The sequence below is a fragment of the Petromyzon marinus genome, chromosome 84 (assembly GCF_048934315.1).
Source record: "Petromyzon marinus isolate PM22_M1 ecotype Great Lakes invasive population chromosome 84, UKy_Petmar_22M1.pri1.0, whole genome shotgun sequence".
NCBI classification, from domain to species: domain Eukaryota; kingdom Metazoa; phylum Chordata; class Hyperoartia; order Petromyzontiformes; family Petromyzontidae; genus Petromyzon; species Petromyzon marinus.
The window spans coordinates 2089437-2109212 of NC_133749.1; the positions used below are offsets into that span (position 1 = coordinate 2089437).

At 51.1% G+C, this 19776-nt stretch overlaps 1 protein-coding gene across 3 annotated transcripts in view; it reads right to left on the bottom strand.

The window, feature by feature from the left end:
• The window catches only part of LOC142907861 (uncharacterized), a 96774-nt gene extending 78651 nt beyond the window's left edge, over positions 1 to 18123 (bottom strand). For all 3 annotated transcript variants that reach the window (XM_076057732.1, XM_076057729.1, XM_076057731.1), the window contains exon 1: positions 18002 to 18123. In XM_076057732.1, the coding sequence (XP_075913847.1) occupies positions 18002 to 18037 (36 nt within the window). In that variant the 5' untranslated portion in view covers positions 18038 to 18123. The remainder of the gene's footprint in view (positions 1 to 18001) is intronic.
• Positions 18124 to 19776: the final 1653 nt, after the last annotated feature.

Sequence of the window (19776 nt, forward strand, 5' to 3'; positions counted from 1 at the left end):
GAGGGGCTAGTGGGGGGAGGGGCTAGTGGGGGGAAGGTGGAGGGAGGGGCTAGTGGGGGGAAGGTGGGGGTAGAGGCTAGTGGGGGGAAGGTGGGGGGAGGGGCTAGTGTGGGAAGGTTGGGGGAGGGGCAAGGGGGGTGGGGCTAGTGGGGGAGGGGCTAGTGGGGAGGGGCTAGTGGGGGTAGGTGGGGGGGAGGGGCTAGTGGGGGGAAGGTGGGGGGAGGGGCTAGTGGGGGGAAGGTGGTGGGAGGGGCGAGTGGGGGGAGGTGGGGGGAGGGGCTAGTGGGGGAAGGTTGCGGGAGGGGCTAGTGGGGGGAAGGTGCGGGGAGGGGCTAGTGGGGGGAAGGTGGGGGGAGGGGCTAGTGGGGGGAGGGGCTAGTGGGGGGAAGGTGGGGGGAGGGCTAGTGGGGGGAAGGTGGGGGGAGGGGCTAGTGGGGGGAAGGTGGGGGGAAGGGCTAGTGAGGGGAAGGTGGGGGAGGGGCTAGTGGGGGAGGGGCTAGTGGGAGGGAGGTGGGGGGAGGGGCTAGTGGGGGGGAGGTGGGGGGAAGGTGGGGGGAGGGGCTAGTGAGGGGAGGGGCGAGTGGGGGCAGGGGCTAGAGGGGAGAAGGTGGGGGGAGGGGCTAGAGGGGAGAAGGTGGGGGGAGGGGCTAGTGGGGGGAAGGTGGGGGGAGGGGCTAGTGGTGGGAAGGTGGAGGGAGGGGCTAGTGGGGGAAGGTGGGGGGAGGGGCTAGTGGGGGAGGGGCTAGTGGGGGGAGGGGCTAGTGGGGGGGAGGTGGGGGGAGGGGCTAGCGGGGGGGAGGTGGGGGGAGGGGCTAGGGTGGAAGGTGGGGGAGGGGCTAGTTGGGGAAGGTTGGGGGAGGGGCTAGTGGGGGAAGGTGGGGGGAGGGGCTAGTGGGGGGAATGTGCCGGGAGGGGCAAGTGGGGGGAAGGTGGAGGGAGGGGCTAGTGGGGGGAGGGGCTAGTGGGGGGAAGGTGGGGGGAGGGGCTAGTGGGGAAAGGTGGGGGGAGGGGCTAGTGGGGGGAAGGTGGGGGGAGGGGCTAGTGGGGGAGGGGCTAGTGGGGGAGGTAGGGGGAGGGGCTAGTGGGGGGAAGGTGGGGGGAGGGGCTAGTGGGGGAGGGGCTAGTGGGAGGGAGGTGGGGGAGGGGCTAGTGGGGGGGAGGTGGGGGGAGGGGCTAGTGGGGGGGAGGTGGGGGGAAGGTGGGGGGAGGGGCTAGTGAGGGGAGGGGCTAGTGGGGGCAGGGGCTAGTGGGGGGAGGGGCTAGTGGGGGAAGGTGGGGGGAGGGGCTAGTGGGGGGAGGGGCGAGTGGGGGCAGGGGCTAGAGGGGAGAAGGTGGGGGGTGGGGCTAGTGGGGGGGAGGTGGGGGGAGGGGTTAGTGGGGGAGGGGCTAGTGGGGGGAGGGACTAGTGGGGGGAAGGTGGGGGGAGGGGCTAGTGGTGGGAAGGTGGAGGGAGGGGCTAGTGGGGGAAGGTGGGGGGAGGGGCTAGTGGGGGAGGGGCTAGTGGGGGGAGGGGCTAGTGGGGGGGAGGTGGGGGGAGGGGCTAGTGGGGGGGAGGTGGGGGGAGGGGCTAGTTGGGGAAGGTTGGGGGAGGGGCTAGTGGGGGAAGGTGGGGGGAGGGGCTAGTGGGGGGAAGGTGCCGGGAGGGGCAAGTGGGGGGAAGGTGGAGGGAGGGGCTAGTGGGGGGAGGGGCTAGTGGGGGGAAGGTGGGGGGAGGGTCTAAGTGGGGGAAGGTGGGGGGAGGGGCTAGTGGGGGGAAGGTGGGGGGAGGGGCTAGTGGAGGAGGGGCTAGTGGGGGAGGTAGGGGGAGGGGCTAGTGGGGGGAAGGTGGGGGGAGGGGCTAGTGGGGGAGGGGCTAGTGGGAGGGAGGTGGGGGAGGGGCTAGTGGGGGGGAGGTGGGGGGAGGGGCTAGTGGGGGGGAGGTGGGGGGAAGGTGGGGGGAGGGGCTAGTGAGGGGAGGGGCTAGTGGTGGCAGGGGCTAGTGGGGGGAGGGGCTAGTGGGGGAAGGTGGGGGAAGGAGCTACAACAATGACTGTGTCACTGTGTCACTGACTGTGTCACTGTGTCACTGACTGTGTCACTGTGTCACTGTGTGTGTCACTGTGTCACTGACTGTGTCACTGTGTCACTGACTGTGTCACTGTGTCACTGACTGTGTCACGGTGTCACTGTGTGTGTCACTGTGTCACTGTGTGTGTCACTGTGTCACTGACTGTGTCACTGTGTCACTGACTGTGTCACTGTGTCACTGACTGTGTCACTGTGTCACTGACTGTGTCACGGTGTCACTGTGTGTGTCACTGTGTCACTGTGTGTGTCACTGTGTCACTGACTGTGTCACTGTGTCACTGACTGTGTCACTGTGTCACTGACTGTGTCACGGTGTCACTGTGTGTGTCACTGTGTCACTGTGTGTGTCACTGTGTCACTGACTGTGTCACTGTGTCACTGAATGTGTCACTGTGTCACTGACTGTGTCACGGTGTCACTGTGTGTGTCACTGTGTCACTGACTGTGTCACTGTGTCACTGTGTGTGTCACTGTGTCACTGACTGTGTCACTGACTGTGTCACTGTGTCACTGTGTGTGTCACTGTGTCACTGACTGTGTCACTGTGTCACTGACTGTGTCACTGTGTCACTGACTGTGTCACTGTGTCACTGTGTGTTTCACTGTGTCACTGACTGTGTCACTGTGTCACTGACTGTGTCACTGTGTCACTGACTGTGTCACGGTGTCACTGTGTGTGTCACTGTGTCACTGTGTGTCACTGTGTCACTGACTGTGTCACTGTGTCACTGACTGTGTCACTGTGTCACTGACTGTGTCACGGTGTCACTGTGTGTGTCACTGTGTCACTGTGTGTGTCGCTGTGTCACTGACTGTGTCACTGTGTCACTGACTGTGTCACTGTGTCACTGACTGTGTCACGGTGTCACTGTGTGTGTCACTGTGTCACTGTGTGTGTTACTGTGTCACTGTGTGTGTCACTGTGTCACTGACTGTGTCACTGTGTCACTGACTGTGTCACTGTGTCACTGACTGTGTCACGGTGTCACTGTGTGTGTCACTGTGTCACTGTGTGTGTTACTGTGTCACTGTGTGTGTCACTGTGTCACTGACTGTGTCACTGTGTCACTGACTGTGTCACTGTGTCACTGACTGTGTCACGGTGTCACTGTGTGTGTCACTGTGTCACTGTGTGTGTTACTGTGTCACTGTGTGTGTCACTGTGTCACTGACTGTGTCACTGTGTCACTGTGTGTGTCACTGTGTCACTGACTGTGTCACGGTGTCACTGTGTGTGTCACTGTGTCACTGTGTGTGTTACTGTGTCACTGTGTGTGTCACTGTGTCACTGACTGTGTCACTGTGTCACTGACTGTGTCACTGTGTCACTGACTGTGTCACTGTGTCACTGACTGTGTCACGGTGTCACTGTGTGTGTCACTGTGTCACTGTGTGTGTTACTGTGTCACTGTGTGTGTCACTGTGTCACTGACTGTGTCACTGTGTCACTGACTGTGTCACTGTGTCACTGACTGTGTCACGGTGTCACTGTGTGTGTCACTGTGTCACTGTGTGTGTTACTGTGTCACTGTGTGTGTCACTGTGTCACTGACTGTGTCACTGTGTCACTGACTGTGTCACTGTGTCACTGACTGTGTCACGGTGTCACTGTGTGTGTCACTGTGTCACTGTTTGTGTTACTGTGTCACTGTGTGTGTCACTGTGTCACTGACTGTGTCACTGTGTCACTGACTGTGTCACTGTGTCACTGACTGTGTCACGGTGTCACTGTGTGTGTCACTGTGTCACTGTGTGTGTTACTGTGTCACTGTGTGTGTCACTGTGTCACTGACTGTGTCACTGTGTCACTGACTGTGTCACTGTGTCACTGACTGTGTCACGGTGTCACTGTGTGTGTCACTGTGTCACTGTGTGTGTTACTGTGTCACTGTGTGTGTCACTGTGTCACTGACTGTGTCACTGTGTCACTGACTGTGTCACTGTGTCACTGACTGTGTCAAGGTGTCACTGTGTGTGTCACTGTGTCACTGTGTGTGTTACTGTGTCACTGACTGTGTCACTGTGTCACTGACTGTGTCACTGTGTCACTGACTGTGTCACTGTGTCACTGACTGTGTCACGGTGTCACTGTGTGTGTCACTGTGTCACTGTGTGTGTTACTGTGTCACTGTGTGTGTCACTGTGTCACTGACTGTGTCACTGTGTCACTGACTGTGTCACTGTGTCACTGACTGTGTCACGGTGTCACTGTGTGTGTCACTGTGTCACTGTGTGTGTTACTGTGTCACTGTGTGTGTTACTGGGTCACTGTGTGTGTCACTGTGCCACTGTGTGTGTCACTGGGTCACTGTGTGTGTCACTGTGTCACTGTTGTGTCACTGTGTCACTCACAGTGTCACTGTGACACTGTGTGTGTCACTGTGTCACTCACTGTGTTACTGTTTCACTGTGTGTGTCACTGTGTCACTGTTGTGTCACTGTGTCACTCACAGTGTCACTGTGACACTGTGTGTGTCACTGTGTCACAGACTGTGTGACTGTGTCACACATTGTGTCACTATGTCACTCACTGTGTCACTGTGTCACTGTGTGTGTGTGTCACTGTGTCACTGTGTCACTGTGTGTGTCACTGTGTCACTGTGTGTGTCACTGTGTCACTGTGTGTGTCACTGTGTCACTGTGTGTTTCACTGTGTCACTGTGTCATACACTGTGTCACTGTGTGACTCACTGTGTCACTGTGTGTGTCACTGTGTCACTCACTGTGTCACTGACTGTGTCACTGTGTCACTCACTGTGTCACTGTGTTACTCACTGTGTCACTGACTGTGTCACTGTGTCACTGTGTGTGTCACTGTGTGTGTCACTGTGTGTGTCACTGTGTGTGTCACTGTGTCACTCACTGTGTCACTGTGTCACTCAATGTGTCACTGTGTCACTGTGTGTGTCACTGTGTCACTGTGTGTGTTGCTGTGTCACTGTGTGTGTCACTGTGTCACTGTGTGTGTTGCTGTGTCACTGACTGTGTCACTGTGTCACTCACAGTGCCACTGTGTCACTGACTGTGTCACTCACTGTGTCACTGTGTGTGTCACTGTGTCACTCACTGTGTCACTGACTGTGTCACTGTGTCACTCACTGTGTCACTGTGTCACTCACTGTGTCACTCACTGTGTCACTGTGTCACTCACTGTGTTACTCACTGTGTCACTGACTGTGTCACTGTGTCACTGTGTCTCTCACTGTGTCACTGTGTCACTGACTGTGTCACTCACTGTGTCATTCACTGTGTCAATGTGTCACTGTGTCACTCACTGTGTCACTGTGTCACTGACTGTGTCACTCACTGTGTCACTGTGTCACTCACTGTGTCACTCACTGTGTCACTGACTGTGTCACTGTGTCACTCACTGTGTCACTGTGTCACTCACTGTGTCACTCACTGTGTCACTGTGTCACTCACTGTGTCACTCACTGTGTCACTGACTGTGTCACTGTGTCACTCACTGTGTCACTGTGTCACTGTGTGTGTTACTGTGTCACTGTGTGTGTCACTGTGTCACTGACTGTGTCACTGTGTCACTGACTGTGTCACGGTGTCACTGTGTGTGTCACGGTGTCACTGTGTGTGTCACTGTGTCACTGTGTGTGTTACTGTGTCACTGTGTGTGTCACTGTGTCACTGACTGTGTCACTGTGTCACTGACTGTGTCACTGTGTCACTGACTGTGTCACGGTGTCACTGTGTGTGTCACTGTGTCACTGTGTGTGTTACTGTGTCACTGTGTGTGTCACCGTGTCACTGACTGTGTCACTGTGTCACTGACTGTGTCACGGTGTCACGGTGTGTGTCACTGTGTCACTGTGTGTGTTACTGTGTCACTGTGTGTGTCACTGTGTCACTGACTGTGTCACTGTGTCACTGACTGTGTCACTGTGTCACTGACTGTGTCACGGTGTCACTGTGTGTGTCACTGTGTCACTGTGTGTGTTACTGTGTCACTGTGTGTGTCACTGTGTCACTGACTGTGTCACTGTGTCACTGACTGTGTCACTGTGTCACTGACTGTGTCACTGTGTCACTGACTGTGTCACGGTGTCACTGTGTGTGTCACTGTGTCACTGTGTGTGTTACTGTGTCACTGTTTGTGTCACTTTGTCACTGACTGTGTCACTGTGTCACTGACTGTGTCACTGACTGTGTCACGGTGTCACTGTGTGTGTCACTGTGTCACTGTGTGTGTTACTGTGTCACTGTGTGTGTCACTGGGTCACTGTGTGTGTCACTGTGCCACTGTGTGTGTCACTGGGTCACTGTGTGTGTCACTGTGTCACTGTTGTGTCACTGTGTCACTCAGAGTGTCACTGTGACACTGTGTGTGTCACTGTGTCACTCACTGTGTTACTGTTTCACTGTGTGTGTCACTGTGTCACTGTTGTGTCACTGTGTCACTCACAGTGTCACTGTGACACTGTGTGTGTCACTGTGTCACAGACTGTGTCACTGTGTCACACACTGTGTCACTGTGTCACTCACTGTGTCACTGTGTCACTGTGTGTGTGTCACTGTGTCACTGACTGTGTCACTGTGTCACTGTGTGTGTCACTGTGTCACTGTGTGTGTCACTGTGTCACTGTGTGTGTCACTGTGTCACTGTGTCACACACTGTGTCACTGTGTCACTCACTGTGCCACTGTGTGTGTCACTGTGTCACTCACTGTGTCACTGACTGTGTCACTGTGTCACTCACTGTGTCACTGTGTTACTCACTGTGTCACTGACTGTGTCACTGTGTCACTGTGTGTGTCACTGTGTGTGTCACTGTGTGTGTCACTGTGTCACTCACTGTGTCACTGTGTCACTCAATGTGTCACTGTGTCACTGTGTGTGTCACTGTGTCACTGTGTGTGCTGCTGTGTCACTGTGTGTGTCACTGTGTCACTGTGTGTGTTGCTGTGTCACTGACTGTGTCACTGTGTCACTCACAGTGCCACTGTGTCACTGACTGTGTCACTCACTGTGTCACTGTGTCACTGTGTGTGTCACTGTGTCACTCACTGTGTCACTGACTGTGTCACTGTGTCACTCACTGTGTCACTGTGTCACTCACTGTGTCACTCACTGTGTCACTGTGTCACTCACTGTGTCACTCACTGTGTCACTGACTGTGTCACTGTGTCACTGTGTCTCTCACTGTGTCACTGTGTCACTGACTGTGTTACTCACTGTGTCATTCACTGTGTCAATGTGTCACTGTGTCACTCACTGTGTCACTGTGTCACTCACTGTGTCACTGACTGTGTCACTGTGTCACTCACTGTGTCACTCACTGTGTCACTGACTGTGTCACTGTGTCACTCACTGTGTCACTGTGTCACTCACTGTGTCACTCACTGTGTCACTGTGTCACTCACTGTGTCACTCACTGTGTCACTGACTGTGTCACTGTGTCACTCACTGTGTCACTGTGTCACTCACTGTGTCACTCACTGTGTCACTTTGTCACTCACTGTGTCACTCACTGTGTCACGCACTGTGTCAATGTGTCACTGTGTCACTCACTGTGTCACTGTGTCACTCACTGTGTCACTCACTTTGTCACTGTGTCACTGACTGTGTCACTGTGTTACTCCCTGTGTCACTGTGTGTGTCACTGTGTCACTCACTGTGTCACTGACTGTGTCACTGTGTCACTCACTGTGTCACTGTGTTACTCACTGTGTCACTGACTGTGTCACTGTGTCACTGACTGTGTCACGGTGTCACTGTGTGTGTCACTGTGTCACTGTGTGTGTTACTGGGTCACTGTGTGTGTCACTGTGCCACTGTGTGTGTCACTGGGTCATTGTGTGTCACTGTGTCACTGTGTGTGTCACTGTGTTACTCACTGTGTTACTGTTTCACTGTGTGTGTCACTGTGTCACTGTTGTGTCACTGTGTCACTCACAGTGTCACTGTGACACTGTGTGTGTCACTGTGTCACAGACTGTGTCACTGTGTCACACACACTGTGTCACTGTGTCACTCACTGTGTCACTGTGTCACTGTGTGTGTGTCACTGTGTCACTGACTGTGTCACTGTGTCACTGTGTGTGTCACTGTGTCACTGTGTGTGTCACTGTGTCACTGTGTGTGTCACTGTGTCACTGTGTGTGTCACTGTGTCACTGTGTCACACACTGTGTCACTGTGTCACTCACTGTGTCACTGTGTGTGTCACTGTGTCACTCACTGTGTCACTGACTGTGTCACTGTGTCACTCACTGTGTTACTCACTGTGTCACTGACTGTGTCACTGTGTCACTGTGTGTGTCACTGTGTCACTGTGTGTGTCACTGTGTGTGTCACTGTGTCACTCACTGTGTCACTGTGTCACTCAATGTGTCACTGTGTCACTGTGTGTGTCACTGTTTCACTGTGTGTGTTGCTGTGTCACTGTGTGTGTCACTGTGTCACTGTGTGTGTTGCTGTGTCACTGACTGTGTCACTGTGTCACTCACAGTGCCACTGTGTCACTGACTGTGTCACTCACTGTGTCACTGTGTCACTGTGTGTGTCACTGTGTCACTCACTGTGTCACTGACTGTGTCACTGTGTCACTCACTGTGTCACTTTGTCACTCACTGTGTCACTCACTGTGTCACTGTGTCACTCACTGTGTCACTCACTGTGTCACTGACTGTGTCACTGTGTCACTGTGTCTCTCACTGTGTCACTGTGTCACTGACTGTGTCACTCACTGTATCATTCACTCTGTCAATGTGTCACTGTGTCACTCACTGTGTCACTGTGTCACTGACTGTGTCACTCACTGTGTCACTGTGTCACTCACTGTGTCACTCACTGTGTCACTGACTGTGTCACTGTGTCACTCACTGTGTCACTGTGTCACTCACTGTGTCACTCACTGTGTCACTGTGTCACTCACTGTGTCACTCACTGTGTCACTGACTGTGTCACTGTGTCACTCACTGTGTCACTGTGTCACTGTGTCACTGTGTCACTCACTGTGTCACTCACTGTGTCACTGTGTCACACACTGTGTCACTCACTGTGTCAGGCACTGTGTCAATGTGTCACTGTGTCACTCACTGTGTCACTGTGTCACTCACTGTGTCACTCACTTTGTCACTGTGTCACTGACTGTGTCACTGTGTTACTCCCTGTGTCACTGTGTGTGTCACTGTGTCACACACTGTGTCACTGTGTCACTCACTGTGTCACTGTGTCACTGTGTGTGTGTGTCACTGTGTCACTGACTGTGTCACTGTGTCACTGTGTGTGTCACTGTGTCACTGTGTGTGTCACTGTGTCACTGTGTGTGTCACTGTGTCACTGTGTCACACACTGTGTCACTGTGTCACTCACTGTGTCACTGTGTGTGTCACTGTGTCACTGTGTGTGTCACTGTGTCACTGGGTGTGTCACTGTGTCACTGTGTGTGTCACTGTGTCACTGGGTGTGTCACTGTGTCACTGTGTGTGTCACTGTGTCACTCACTGTGTCACTGTGTCACTCAATGTGTCACTGTGTCACTCACTTTGTCACTGACTGTGTCACTGTGTCACTCACTGTGTCACTGTGTCACTCACTGTGTCACTCACTGTGTCACTGTGTCACTCACTGTGTCACTCACTGTGTCACTGACTGTGTCACTTTGTCACTGTGTCTCTCACTGTGTCACTGTGTCACTGACTGTGTCACTCACTGTGTCATTCACTGTGTCAATGTGTCACTGTGTCACTCACTGTGTCACTGTGTCACTGACTGTGTCACTCACTGTGTCACTGTGTCACTCACTGTGTCACTCACTGTGTCACTCACTGTGTCACTGTGTCACTCACTGTGTCACTCACTGTGTCACTGTGTCACTCACTGTGTCACTCACTGTGTCAATGACTGTGTCACTGTGTCACTCACTGTGTCACTGTGTCACTGTGTCACTGTGTCACTCACTGTGTCACTCACTGTGTCACTGTGTCACTCACTGTGTCACTCACTGTGTCACGCACTGTGTCAATGTGTCACTGTGTCTCTCACTGTGTCACTGTGTCACTCACTGTGTCACTCACTTTGTCACTGTGTCACTGACTGTGTCACTGTGTTACTCCCTGTGTCACTGTGTGTGTCACTGTGTCACTCACTGTGTCACTGACTGTGTCACTGTGTCACTCACTGTGTCACTGTGTTACTCACTGTGTCACTGACTGTGTCACTGTGTCACTGACTGTGTCACTCACTGTGTCACTGTGTCACTGACTGTGTCGATGACCGTGTCACTGTGTCACTGACTGTGTCACTCACTGTGTCACTCACTGTGTCACTCTGTCACTGTGTGTGTTACGGTGTCACTGTGTCACTGACTGTGTCACTGTGTCACGGTGTCACTGTGTCACTGAATGTGTGTCACTGTGTCACTGTGTGTGTCACTGTGTCACTCACTGTGTCACTGTGTCACTGTGTGTGTCACTGACTGTGTCATTGTGTCACTTTGTCACTCACTGTGTCACTGACTGTGTCACCGTGTCACTCACTGTGTCACTGTGTCACTCACTGTGTCACTCACTGTGTCACTCACTGTGTCACGCACTGTGTCACTGTGTCACTGTGTCAACCACTGTGTCACTCACTGTGTCACTGACTGTGTCACTCACTGTGTCACTGTGTCACTGTGTGTGTCACTGTGTCACTGTGTCACTGACTGTGTCACTGTGTCACTGACTGTGTCACTGACTGTGTCACTGTGTCACTGACTGTGTCGATGACTGTGTCACTGTGTCACTGACTGTGTCACTCACTGTTTCACTCACTGTGTCACTCTGTCACTGTGTGTGTCACGGTGTCACTGTGTCACTGACTGTGTCACTGTGCCACTCACTATGTCACTGTGTCACTGACTGTGTCACAGTGTCACTCACTATGTCACTGTGTCACTGTGTCACTGTGTCACTCACTGTGTCACTGTGTCACTGTGTCACTCACTGTGTCACTCACTTTGTCACTGTGTGTGTCACTGTGTCACTGTGTGTGTCACTGTGTCACTCACTGTGTCACTGTGTCACTCACTGTGTCACTCACTGTGTCACTCACTTTGTCACTGTGTTACTGTGTGTGTCACTTTGTCACTGTGTGTGTCACTGTGTCACTCATTGTGTCACTGACTGTGTCACTGTGTCACTCACTGTGTCACTATGTCACTCACTGTGTCACTCACTGTGTCACTGTGTCACTCACTGTGTCACTGTGTCACTCACTGTGTCACTCACTGCGTCACTGACTGTGTCACGGACTGTGTCACTCACTGTGTCACTCACTGTGTCACTCACTCACTGTGTCACTCACTGTGTCACTGTGTCACTGTGTGTGTCACTCTGTCACTGACTGTGTCACTGTGTCACTGACTGTCGATGACTGTGTCACTGTGTCACTGACTGTGTCACTCACTATGTCACTGTGTCACTGTGTCACTGTGTCACTCACTGTGTCACTGTGTCACTGTGTCACTCACTGTGTCACTCACTTTGTCACTGAGTCACTGTGTGTGTCACTGTGTCACTGTGTGTGTGTCACTGTGTCACTGAATGTGTCACTGTGTCACTGTGTCACTGTGTCACTCACTGTGTCACTGTATCACTGTGTCACTGACTGTGTCACTGTGTCACTGTGTCACTCACTGTGTCACTGTGTCACTCACTGTGCCACTGACTGTGTCACTGTGTCACTCACTGTGTCACTGTGTCACTCACTGTGTCACTCACTGTGTCACTCACTGCCTCACTGACTGTGTCACTGACTGTGTCACTCACTGTGTCACTCACTGTGTCACTCTGTCACTGTGTGTCACTGTGTCACTGTGTATGTCACTGTGTCACTGACTGTGTCACTGTGTCACTCACTGTGTCACTGTGTCATTATGTCACTGACTGTGTCACCGTGTCACTGTGTCACTGACTGTGTCACTGTGTCACTGTGTCACTGACTGTGTCACTGTGTCACTGACTTTGTCACTCACTGTGTCACTCACTGTGTCACTGTGTGTGTCACTGTGTCACTCACTGTGTCACTGTGTCACTGTGTCACTGTGTCACTCACTGTGTCACTGTATGTGTCACGCTGTCAATGTGTCACTGACTGTGTCACTATGCCACTCTGTCACTCACTGCGTCACTGTATCACTGACTGTGTCACTGTCACTGTGTCAATCACTGTGTCACTGTGTCACTGTGTCACTCACTGTGTCACTGTGTCACTGACTGTATAACTGTGTCACAGTGTAACTGACTGTGTCACTGTGTCACTGTGTCACTGACTGTGTCACTGTGTCACTGTGTCACTGACTGTGTGACTGTGTCACTCACTGTGTCACTGTTTCACTCACTGTGTCACTGTGTCATTGTGTCACTGACTGTGTCACCGTGTCACTGTGTCACTGACTGTGTCACTGTGTCACTGACTGTGTCACTCACTGTGTCACTCTGTCACTGTGTGTGTCACGGTGTCACTGTGTCACTGACTGTGTCACAGTGTCACTCACTATGTCACTGTGTCACTGTGTCACTCACTGTGTCACTCACTTTGTCACTGAGTCACTGTGTGTGTCACTGTGTCACTGTGTGTGTGTCACTGTGTCACTGTGTCACTAAATGTGTCACTGTGTCACTGTGTCACTGTGTCACTCACTGTGTCACTGTATCACTGTGTCACTGACTGTGTCACTGTGTCACTGTGTCACTCACTGTGTCACTGTGTCACTCACTGTGCCACTGTGTCACTGACTGTGTCACTGTGTCACTCACCGTGTCACTGTGTCACTCACTGTGTCACTCACTGTGTCACTCACTGCCTCACTGACTGTGTCACTGACTGTGTCACTCACTGTGTCACTCACTGTGTCACTCTGTCACTGTGTGTCACTGTGTCACTGTGTATGTCACTGTGTCACTGACTGTGTCACTGTGTCACTCACTGTGTCACTGTGTAATTATGTCACTGACTGTGTCACCGTGTCACTGTGTCACTGACTGTGTCACTGTGTCACTGTGTCACTGACTGTGTCACTGTGTCACTGACTTTGTCACTCACTGTGTCACTCACTGTGTCACTGTGTCACTCACTGTGTCACTCACTGTGTCACTCACTTTGTCACTGTGTTACTGTGTGTGTCACTTTGTCACTGTGTGTGTCACTGTGTCACTCATTGTGTCACTGACTGTGTCACTGTGTCACTCACTGTGTCACTATGTCACTCACTGTGTCACTCACTGTGTCACTGTGTCACTCACTGTGTCACTGTGTCACTCACTGTGTCACTCACTGCGTCACTGACTGTGTCACGGACTGTGTCACTCACTGTGTCACTCACTGTGTCACTCACTCACTGTGTCACTCACTGTGTCACTGTGTCACTGTGTGTGTCACTCTGTCACTGACTGTGTCACTGTGTCACTGACTGTCGATGACTGTGTCACTGTGTCACTGACTGTGTCACTCACTATGTCACTGTGTCACTGTGTCACTGTGTCACTCACTGTGTCACTGTGTCACTGTGTCACTCACTGTGTCACTCACTTTGTCACTGAGTCACTGTGTGTGTCACTGTGTCACTGTGTGTGTGTCACTGTGTCACTGAATGTGTCACTGTGTCACTGTGTCACTGTGTCACTCACTGTGTCACTGTATCACTGTGTCACTGACTGTGTCACTGTGTCACTGTGTCACTCACTGTGTCACTGTGTCACTCACTGTGCCACTGACTGTGTCACTGTGTCACTCACTGTGTCACTGTGTCACTCACTGTGTCACTCACTGTGTCACTCACTGCCTCACTGACTGTGTCACTGACTGTGTCACTCACTGTGTCACTCACTGTGTCACTCTGTCACTGTGTGTCACTGTGTCACTGTGTATGTCACTGTGTCACTGACTGTGTCACTGTGTCACTCACTGTGTCACTGTGTCATTATGTCACTGACTGTGTCACCGTGTCACTGTGTCACTGACTGTGTCACTGTGTCACTGTGTCACTGACTGTGTCACTGTGTCACTGACTTTGTCACTCACTGTGTCACTCACTGTGTCACTGTGTGTGTCACTGTGTCACTCACTGTGTCACTGTGTCACTGTGTCACTGTGTCACTCACTGTGTCACTGTATGTGTCACGCTGTCAATGTGTCACTGACTGTGTCACTATGCCACTCTGTCACTCACTGCGTCACTGTATCACTGACTGTGTCACTGTCACTGTGTCAATCACTGTGTCACTGTGTCACTGTGTCACTCACTGTGTCACTGTGTCACTGACTGTATAACTGTGTCACAGTGTAACTGACTGTGTCACTGTGTCACTGTGTCACTGACTGTGTCACTGTGTCACTGTGTCACTGACTGTGTGACTGTGTCACTCACTGTGTCACTGTTTCACTCACTGTGTCACTGTGTCATTGTGTCACTGACTGTGTCACCGTGTCACTGTGTCACTGACTGTGTCACTGTGTCACTGACTGTGTCACTCACTGTGTCACTCTGTCACTGTGTGTGTCACGGTGTCACTGTGTCACTGACTGTGTCACAGTGTCACTCACTATGTCACTGTGTCACTGTGTCACTCACTGTGTCACTCACTTTGTCACTGAGTCACTGTGTGTGTCACTGTGTCACTGTGTGTGTGTCACTGTGTCACTGTGTCACTAAATGTGTCACTGTGTCACTGTGTCACTGTGTCACTCACTGTGTCACTGTATCACTGTGTCACTGACTGTGTCACTGTGTCACTGTGTCACTCACTGTGTCACTGTGTCACTCACTGTGCCACTGTGTCACTGACTGTGTCACTGTGTCACTCACCGTGTCACTGTGTCACTCACTGTGTCACTCACTGTGTCACTCACTGCCTCACTGACTGTGTCACTGACTGTGTCACTCACTGTGTCACTCACTGTGTCACTCTGTCACTGTGTGTCACTGTGTCACTGTGTATGTCACTGTGTCACTGACTGTGTCACTGTGTCACTCACTGTGTCACTGTGTAATTATGTCACTGACTGTGTCACCGTGTCACTGTGCACACTGACTGTGTCACTGTGTCACTGTGTCACTGACTGTGTCACTGTGTCACTGACTTTGTCACTCACTGTGTCACTCACTGTGTCACTGTGTGTGTCACTGTGTCACTCACTGTGTCACTGTGTCACTGTGTCACTCACTGTGTCACTGTGTCACTGTATGTGTCACGCTGTCAATGTGTCACTGACTGTGTCACTATGCCACTCTGTCACTCAGTGTCACTGTATCACTGACTGTGTCACTGTCACTGTGTCAATCACTGTGTCACTGTGTCACTCACTGTGTCACTGTGTCACTGTGTCACTCACTGTGTCACTGTGTCACTGACTGTATAACTGTGTCACAGTGTAACTGACTGTGTCACTGTGTCACTGTGTCACTGACTGTGTCACTGTGTCACTGTGTCACTGACTGTGTGACTGTGTCACTCACTGTGTCACTGTTTCACTCACTGTGTCACTGTGTCATTGTGTAACTGACTGTGTCACCGTGTCACTGTGTCACTGACTGTGTCACTGATTGTGTCACTGTGTCACTGACTGTGTCACTCACTGTGTCACTCACTGTGTCACTGTGTGTCACTGTGTCACTCACTGTCACTGTGTCACTGTGTCACTCACTGTGTCACTGTGTCACTGTATGTGTCACGGTGTCAATGTGTCACTGACTGTGTCACTGTGCCACTGTGTCACTCACTGTGTCACTGTATCACTGACTGTGTCTCAGTCACTGTGTCAATCACTGTGTCACTGTGTCACTGTGTCACTGACTGTGTCACTGTGTCACTGACTGTGTCACTGTGTCACTGACTGTGTGACTGTGTCACTCACTGTGTCACTGTTTCACTCACTGTGTCACTGTGTCACTCACTGTGTCACTGTGTCATTGTGTCACTGACTGTGTCACTGTGTCACTGTGTCACTCACTGTGTCACTGTGTAACTGACTGTGTCACTGTGTCACTCACTGTGTCACTATGTCACTGTGTCACTCACTGTGTCACTATGTCACTGACTGTGTCACTGTGTCACTGTGTCACTCACTGTGTCACTGTGTCACTCACTGTGTCACTGTGTCACTGTGCCACTGACGGTGTCACTGTGCCACTGACTGTGTCACTGACTGTGTCACTGTGTCACTCACTGTGTCACTGTATCACTGACTAACAGCGCTTGTAGTTAGTAGCGAGTAGCAGCACCTACACACACAGACAAAGATCCCCCAGGTAGCCTCTAGTAGGGCTGTAGGGGCAAGTGCTGTTAGTGACGAGTAGCAGCACCTACACACACACAGACAACTGGAGTGGGTGTATAGTGTAGTGTATAGTGTAGTGTATCGTAGTGTAGTGTATAGTGTAGTGTATAGTGTAGTGTATAGTAGTGTATAGTGTAATGTATAGTAGTGTATAGTGTAGTGTATAGTGTAGTGTATAGTAGTGTATAGTGCAGTGTATAGTAGTGTATAGTGTAGTGTATAGTGTAGTGTATAGTGTAGTGTATCGTAGTGTAGTGTATAGTGTAGTGTATAGTGTAGTGTATAGTAGTGTAGTGTATCGTAGTGTAGTGTATAGTGTAGTGTATAGTGTAGTGTATAGTAGTGTATAGTGTAGTGTATAGTGTAGTGTATAGTGTAATGTATAGTAGTGTATAGTGTAGTGTATAGTGTAGTGTATAGTGTAGTGTATAGTGTAGTGTATAGTGCAGTGTATAGTAGTGTATAGTGTAGTGTATAGTGTAGTGTATAGTGTAGTGTATCGTAGTGTAGTGTATAGTAGTGCATAGTGTAGTGTATAGTGTAATGTATAGTAGTGTATAGTGTAGTGTATAGTGTAGTGTATAGTAGTGTATAGTGCAGTGTATAGTAGTGTATAGTGTAGTGTATAGTGTAGTGTATAGTGTAGTGTATCGTAGTGTAGTGTATAGTGTAGTGTATAGTGTAGTGTATAGTAGTGTATAGTGTAGTGTATAGTGTAGTGTATAGTAGTGTATAGTGCAGTGTATAGTAGTGTATAGTGTAGTGTATAGTGTAGTGTATAGTGTAGTGTATCGTAGTGTAGTGTATAGTAGTGTATAGTGTAGTGTATAGTGTAGAGCATACTAGTGTATAGTGTAGTGTATAGTGTAGTGTATAGTAGTGTATAGTGTAGTGTGTAGTGTAGCGTATAGTGTAGTGTATCGTAGTGTAGTGTATAGTAGTGTATAGTGTAGTGTATAGTAGTGTATAGTGTAGTGTATAGTAGTGTATAGTGAAGTGTATAGTAGTGTATAGTGTATAGTAGTGTAGTGTATAGTGTAGTGTATCGCAATGTAGTGTATAGTAGTGTATAGTGTAGTGTATAGTGTAGTGTATAGTGTAGTGTGTAGTGTAGTGTATAGTGTAGTGTATAGTGTAGTGTAAAGTAGTGTATAGTGTAGTGTGTAGTGTAGTATAGTGTAGTGTATAGTGTAGTGTATAGTAGTGTATAGTAGTGTATAGTGTAATGTTTAATAGTGTATAGTAGTGTATAGTGTAGTGTATAGTGTAGTGTATAGTGTAGTGTATAGTGTAGTGTATAGTAGTGTAGTGTATAGTGTAGTGTTTAGTGTAGTGTATAGTAGTGTATAGTGTAGTGTATAGTGTAGTATATAGTGTAATCTATAGTGTAGTGTATAGTAGTGTATAGTGTAGTGTATAGTGTAGCGTATAGTGTAGTGTATAGTGTAGTGTATAGTTTAGTGTGTAGTGTAGTGTGTAGTGTAGTGTGTAGTGTAGTGTATGGTAGTGTATAGTGTGGTGTATAGTAGTGTATAGTGTAGTGTATAGTAGTGTAGTGTATAGTAGTGTAGTGTATAGTGTAGTGTATAGTGTAGTGTGGAGCAGGAGCCACGGTGTCGAACACTCCACGTTCCTGTGGCAGGAGCTCAGCCCCTTACCTGGTCTCGCCACCAGTCGTGCTGAGACTGCGCCATGGGTGACCATGTCACGTGACGTGACGTCACTCCACCTCCTCCTCGTGTCACCCTGTGCCACTCAAACACCACCTCAAATAACTCACTCACTCACTCACCCACTCACCAACTCATTCACCCACTCACTCACCAACTCACTCACCACGCACTCACCCACTCACTCACCCACTCACCAACTCACTCACTCACTCACCCACTCACCAACTCACTCACCTCACCCACTCACCAACTCACTCACCCACTCACTCACCAACTCACTCACCCACTCACTCACCCACTCACCCACTCACTCACTCACCCACTCACTCACCCACTCACCAACTCACTCACCCACTCACTCACCCACTCACCCAACTCACTCACCCACTCACTCACCAACTCACTCACTAACCCACCCACTAACTCACCCACTCACACACTCACTCACTCACACAATCACTCAATCACTCACACACTCACTCACTCACCCACTCACTCACCCACTCACCCACTCACTCACTCACCCATTCACATACTCACTCACTCACTAACCCACCCACTAACTCACCCACTCACACACTCACTCACTGACACAATCACTCAATCACTCACACACTCACTCACTCACCCACTCACTCACCCACTCACCAACTCACTCACCCACTCACTCACCCACTCACCAACTCACTCACCCACTCACTCACCAACTCACTCACTCACCCACTCACCAACTCACTCACCCACTCACTCACCAAATCACTCACTCACCCACTCACCAACTCACTCACCAACTCACTCACCCACTCACTCACCCACACACTCACTCACCCACTCACTCACTCACCCACTCACCAACTCACTCACTCACCCACTGACCAACTCACTCACCCACGCACTCACCCACTCACTCACCCACTCACTCACTCACCCACTCACTCACTCACTCACCCACTCACCAACTCACTCACTCACCACTCACTCACCCACGCACTCACCCACTCACTCACCCACTCACCCACTCACTCACTCACCCACTCACCAACTCACTCACCCACTCACTCACCAACTCACTCACCCACGCACTCACCCACTCACTCACCCACTCACTCACCCATTCACATACTCACTCACTCACTCACCCACTCACTCACCCACTCACTAACCCACCCACTAACTCACTCACTCACTCACCCACTCACCCACTCACTCACCAACTCACTCCCCACTCACCCACTCACTCACTCACCCACTCACCAACTCACTCACCCACTCACTCACTCACCCACTCACTCACCCACTCACTAACCCACCCACTAACTCACCCACTCACACACTCACTCACTCACCCACTCACCAACTCACTCACCCACTCACTCACCAACTCACTCACCCACGCACTCACCCACTCACTCACCTACTCACTCACCCATTCACATACTCACTCACTCACTCACCCACTCACCCACTCACTCACTCACCCACTCACCAACTCACTCACCCACTCACTCACTCACCCACTCACTCACCCACTCACTAACCCACCCACTAACTCACCCACTCACACACTCACTCACTCACCCACTCACCAACTCACTCACCCACTCACTCACCAACTCACTCACCCACGCACTCACCCACTCACTCACCCACTCACTCACCCATTCACATACTCACTCACTCACTCACCCACTCACTCACCCACTCACTAACCCACCCACTAACTCACCCACTCACACACTCACTCACTCACACAATCACTC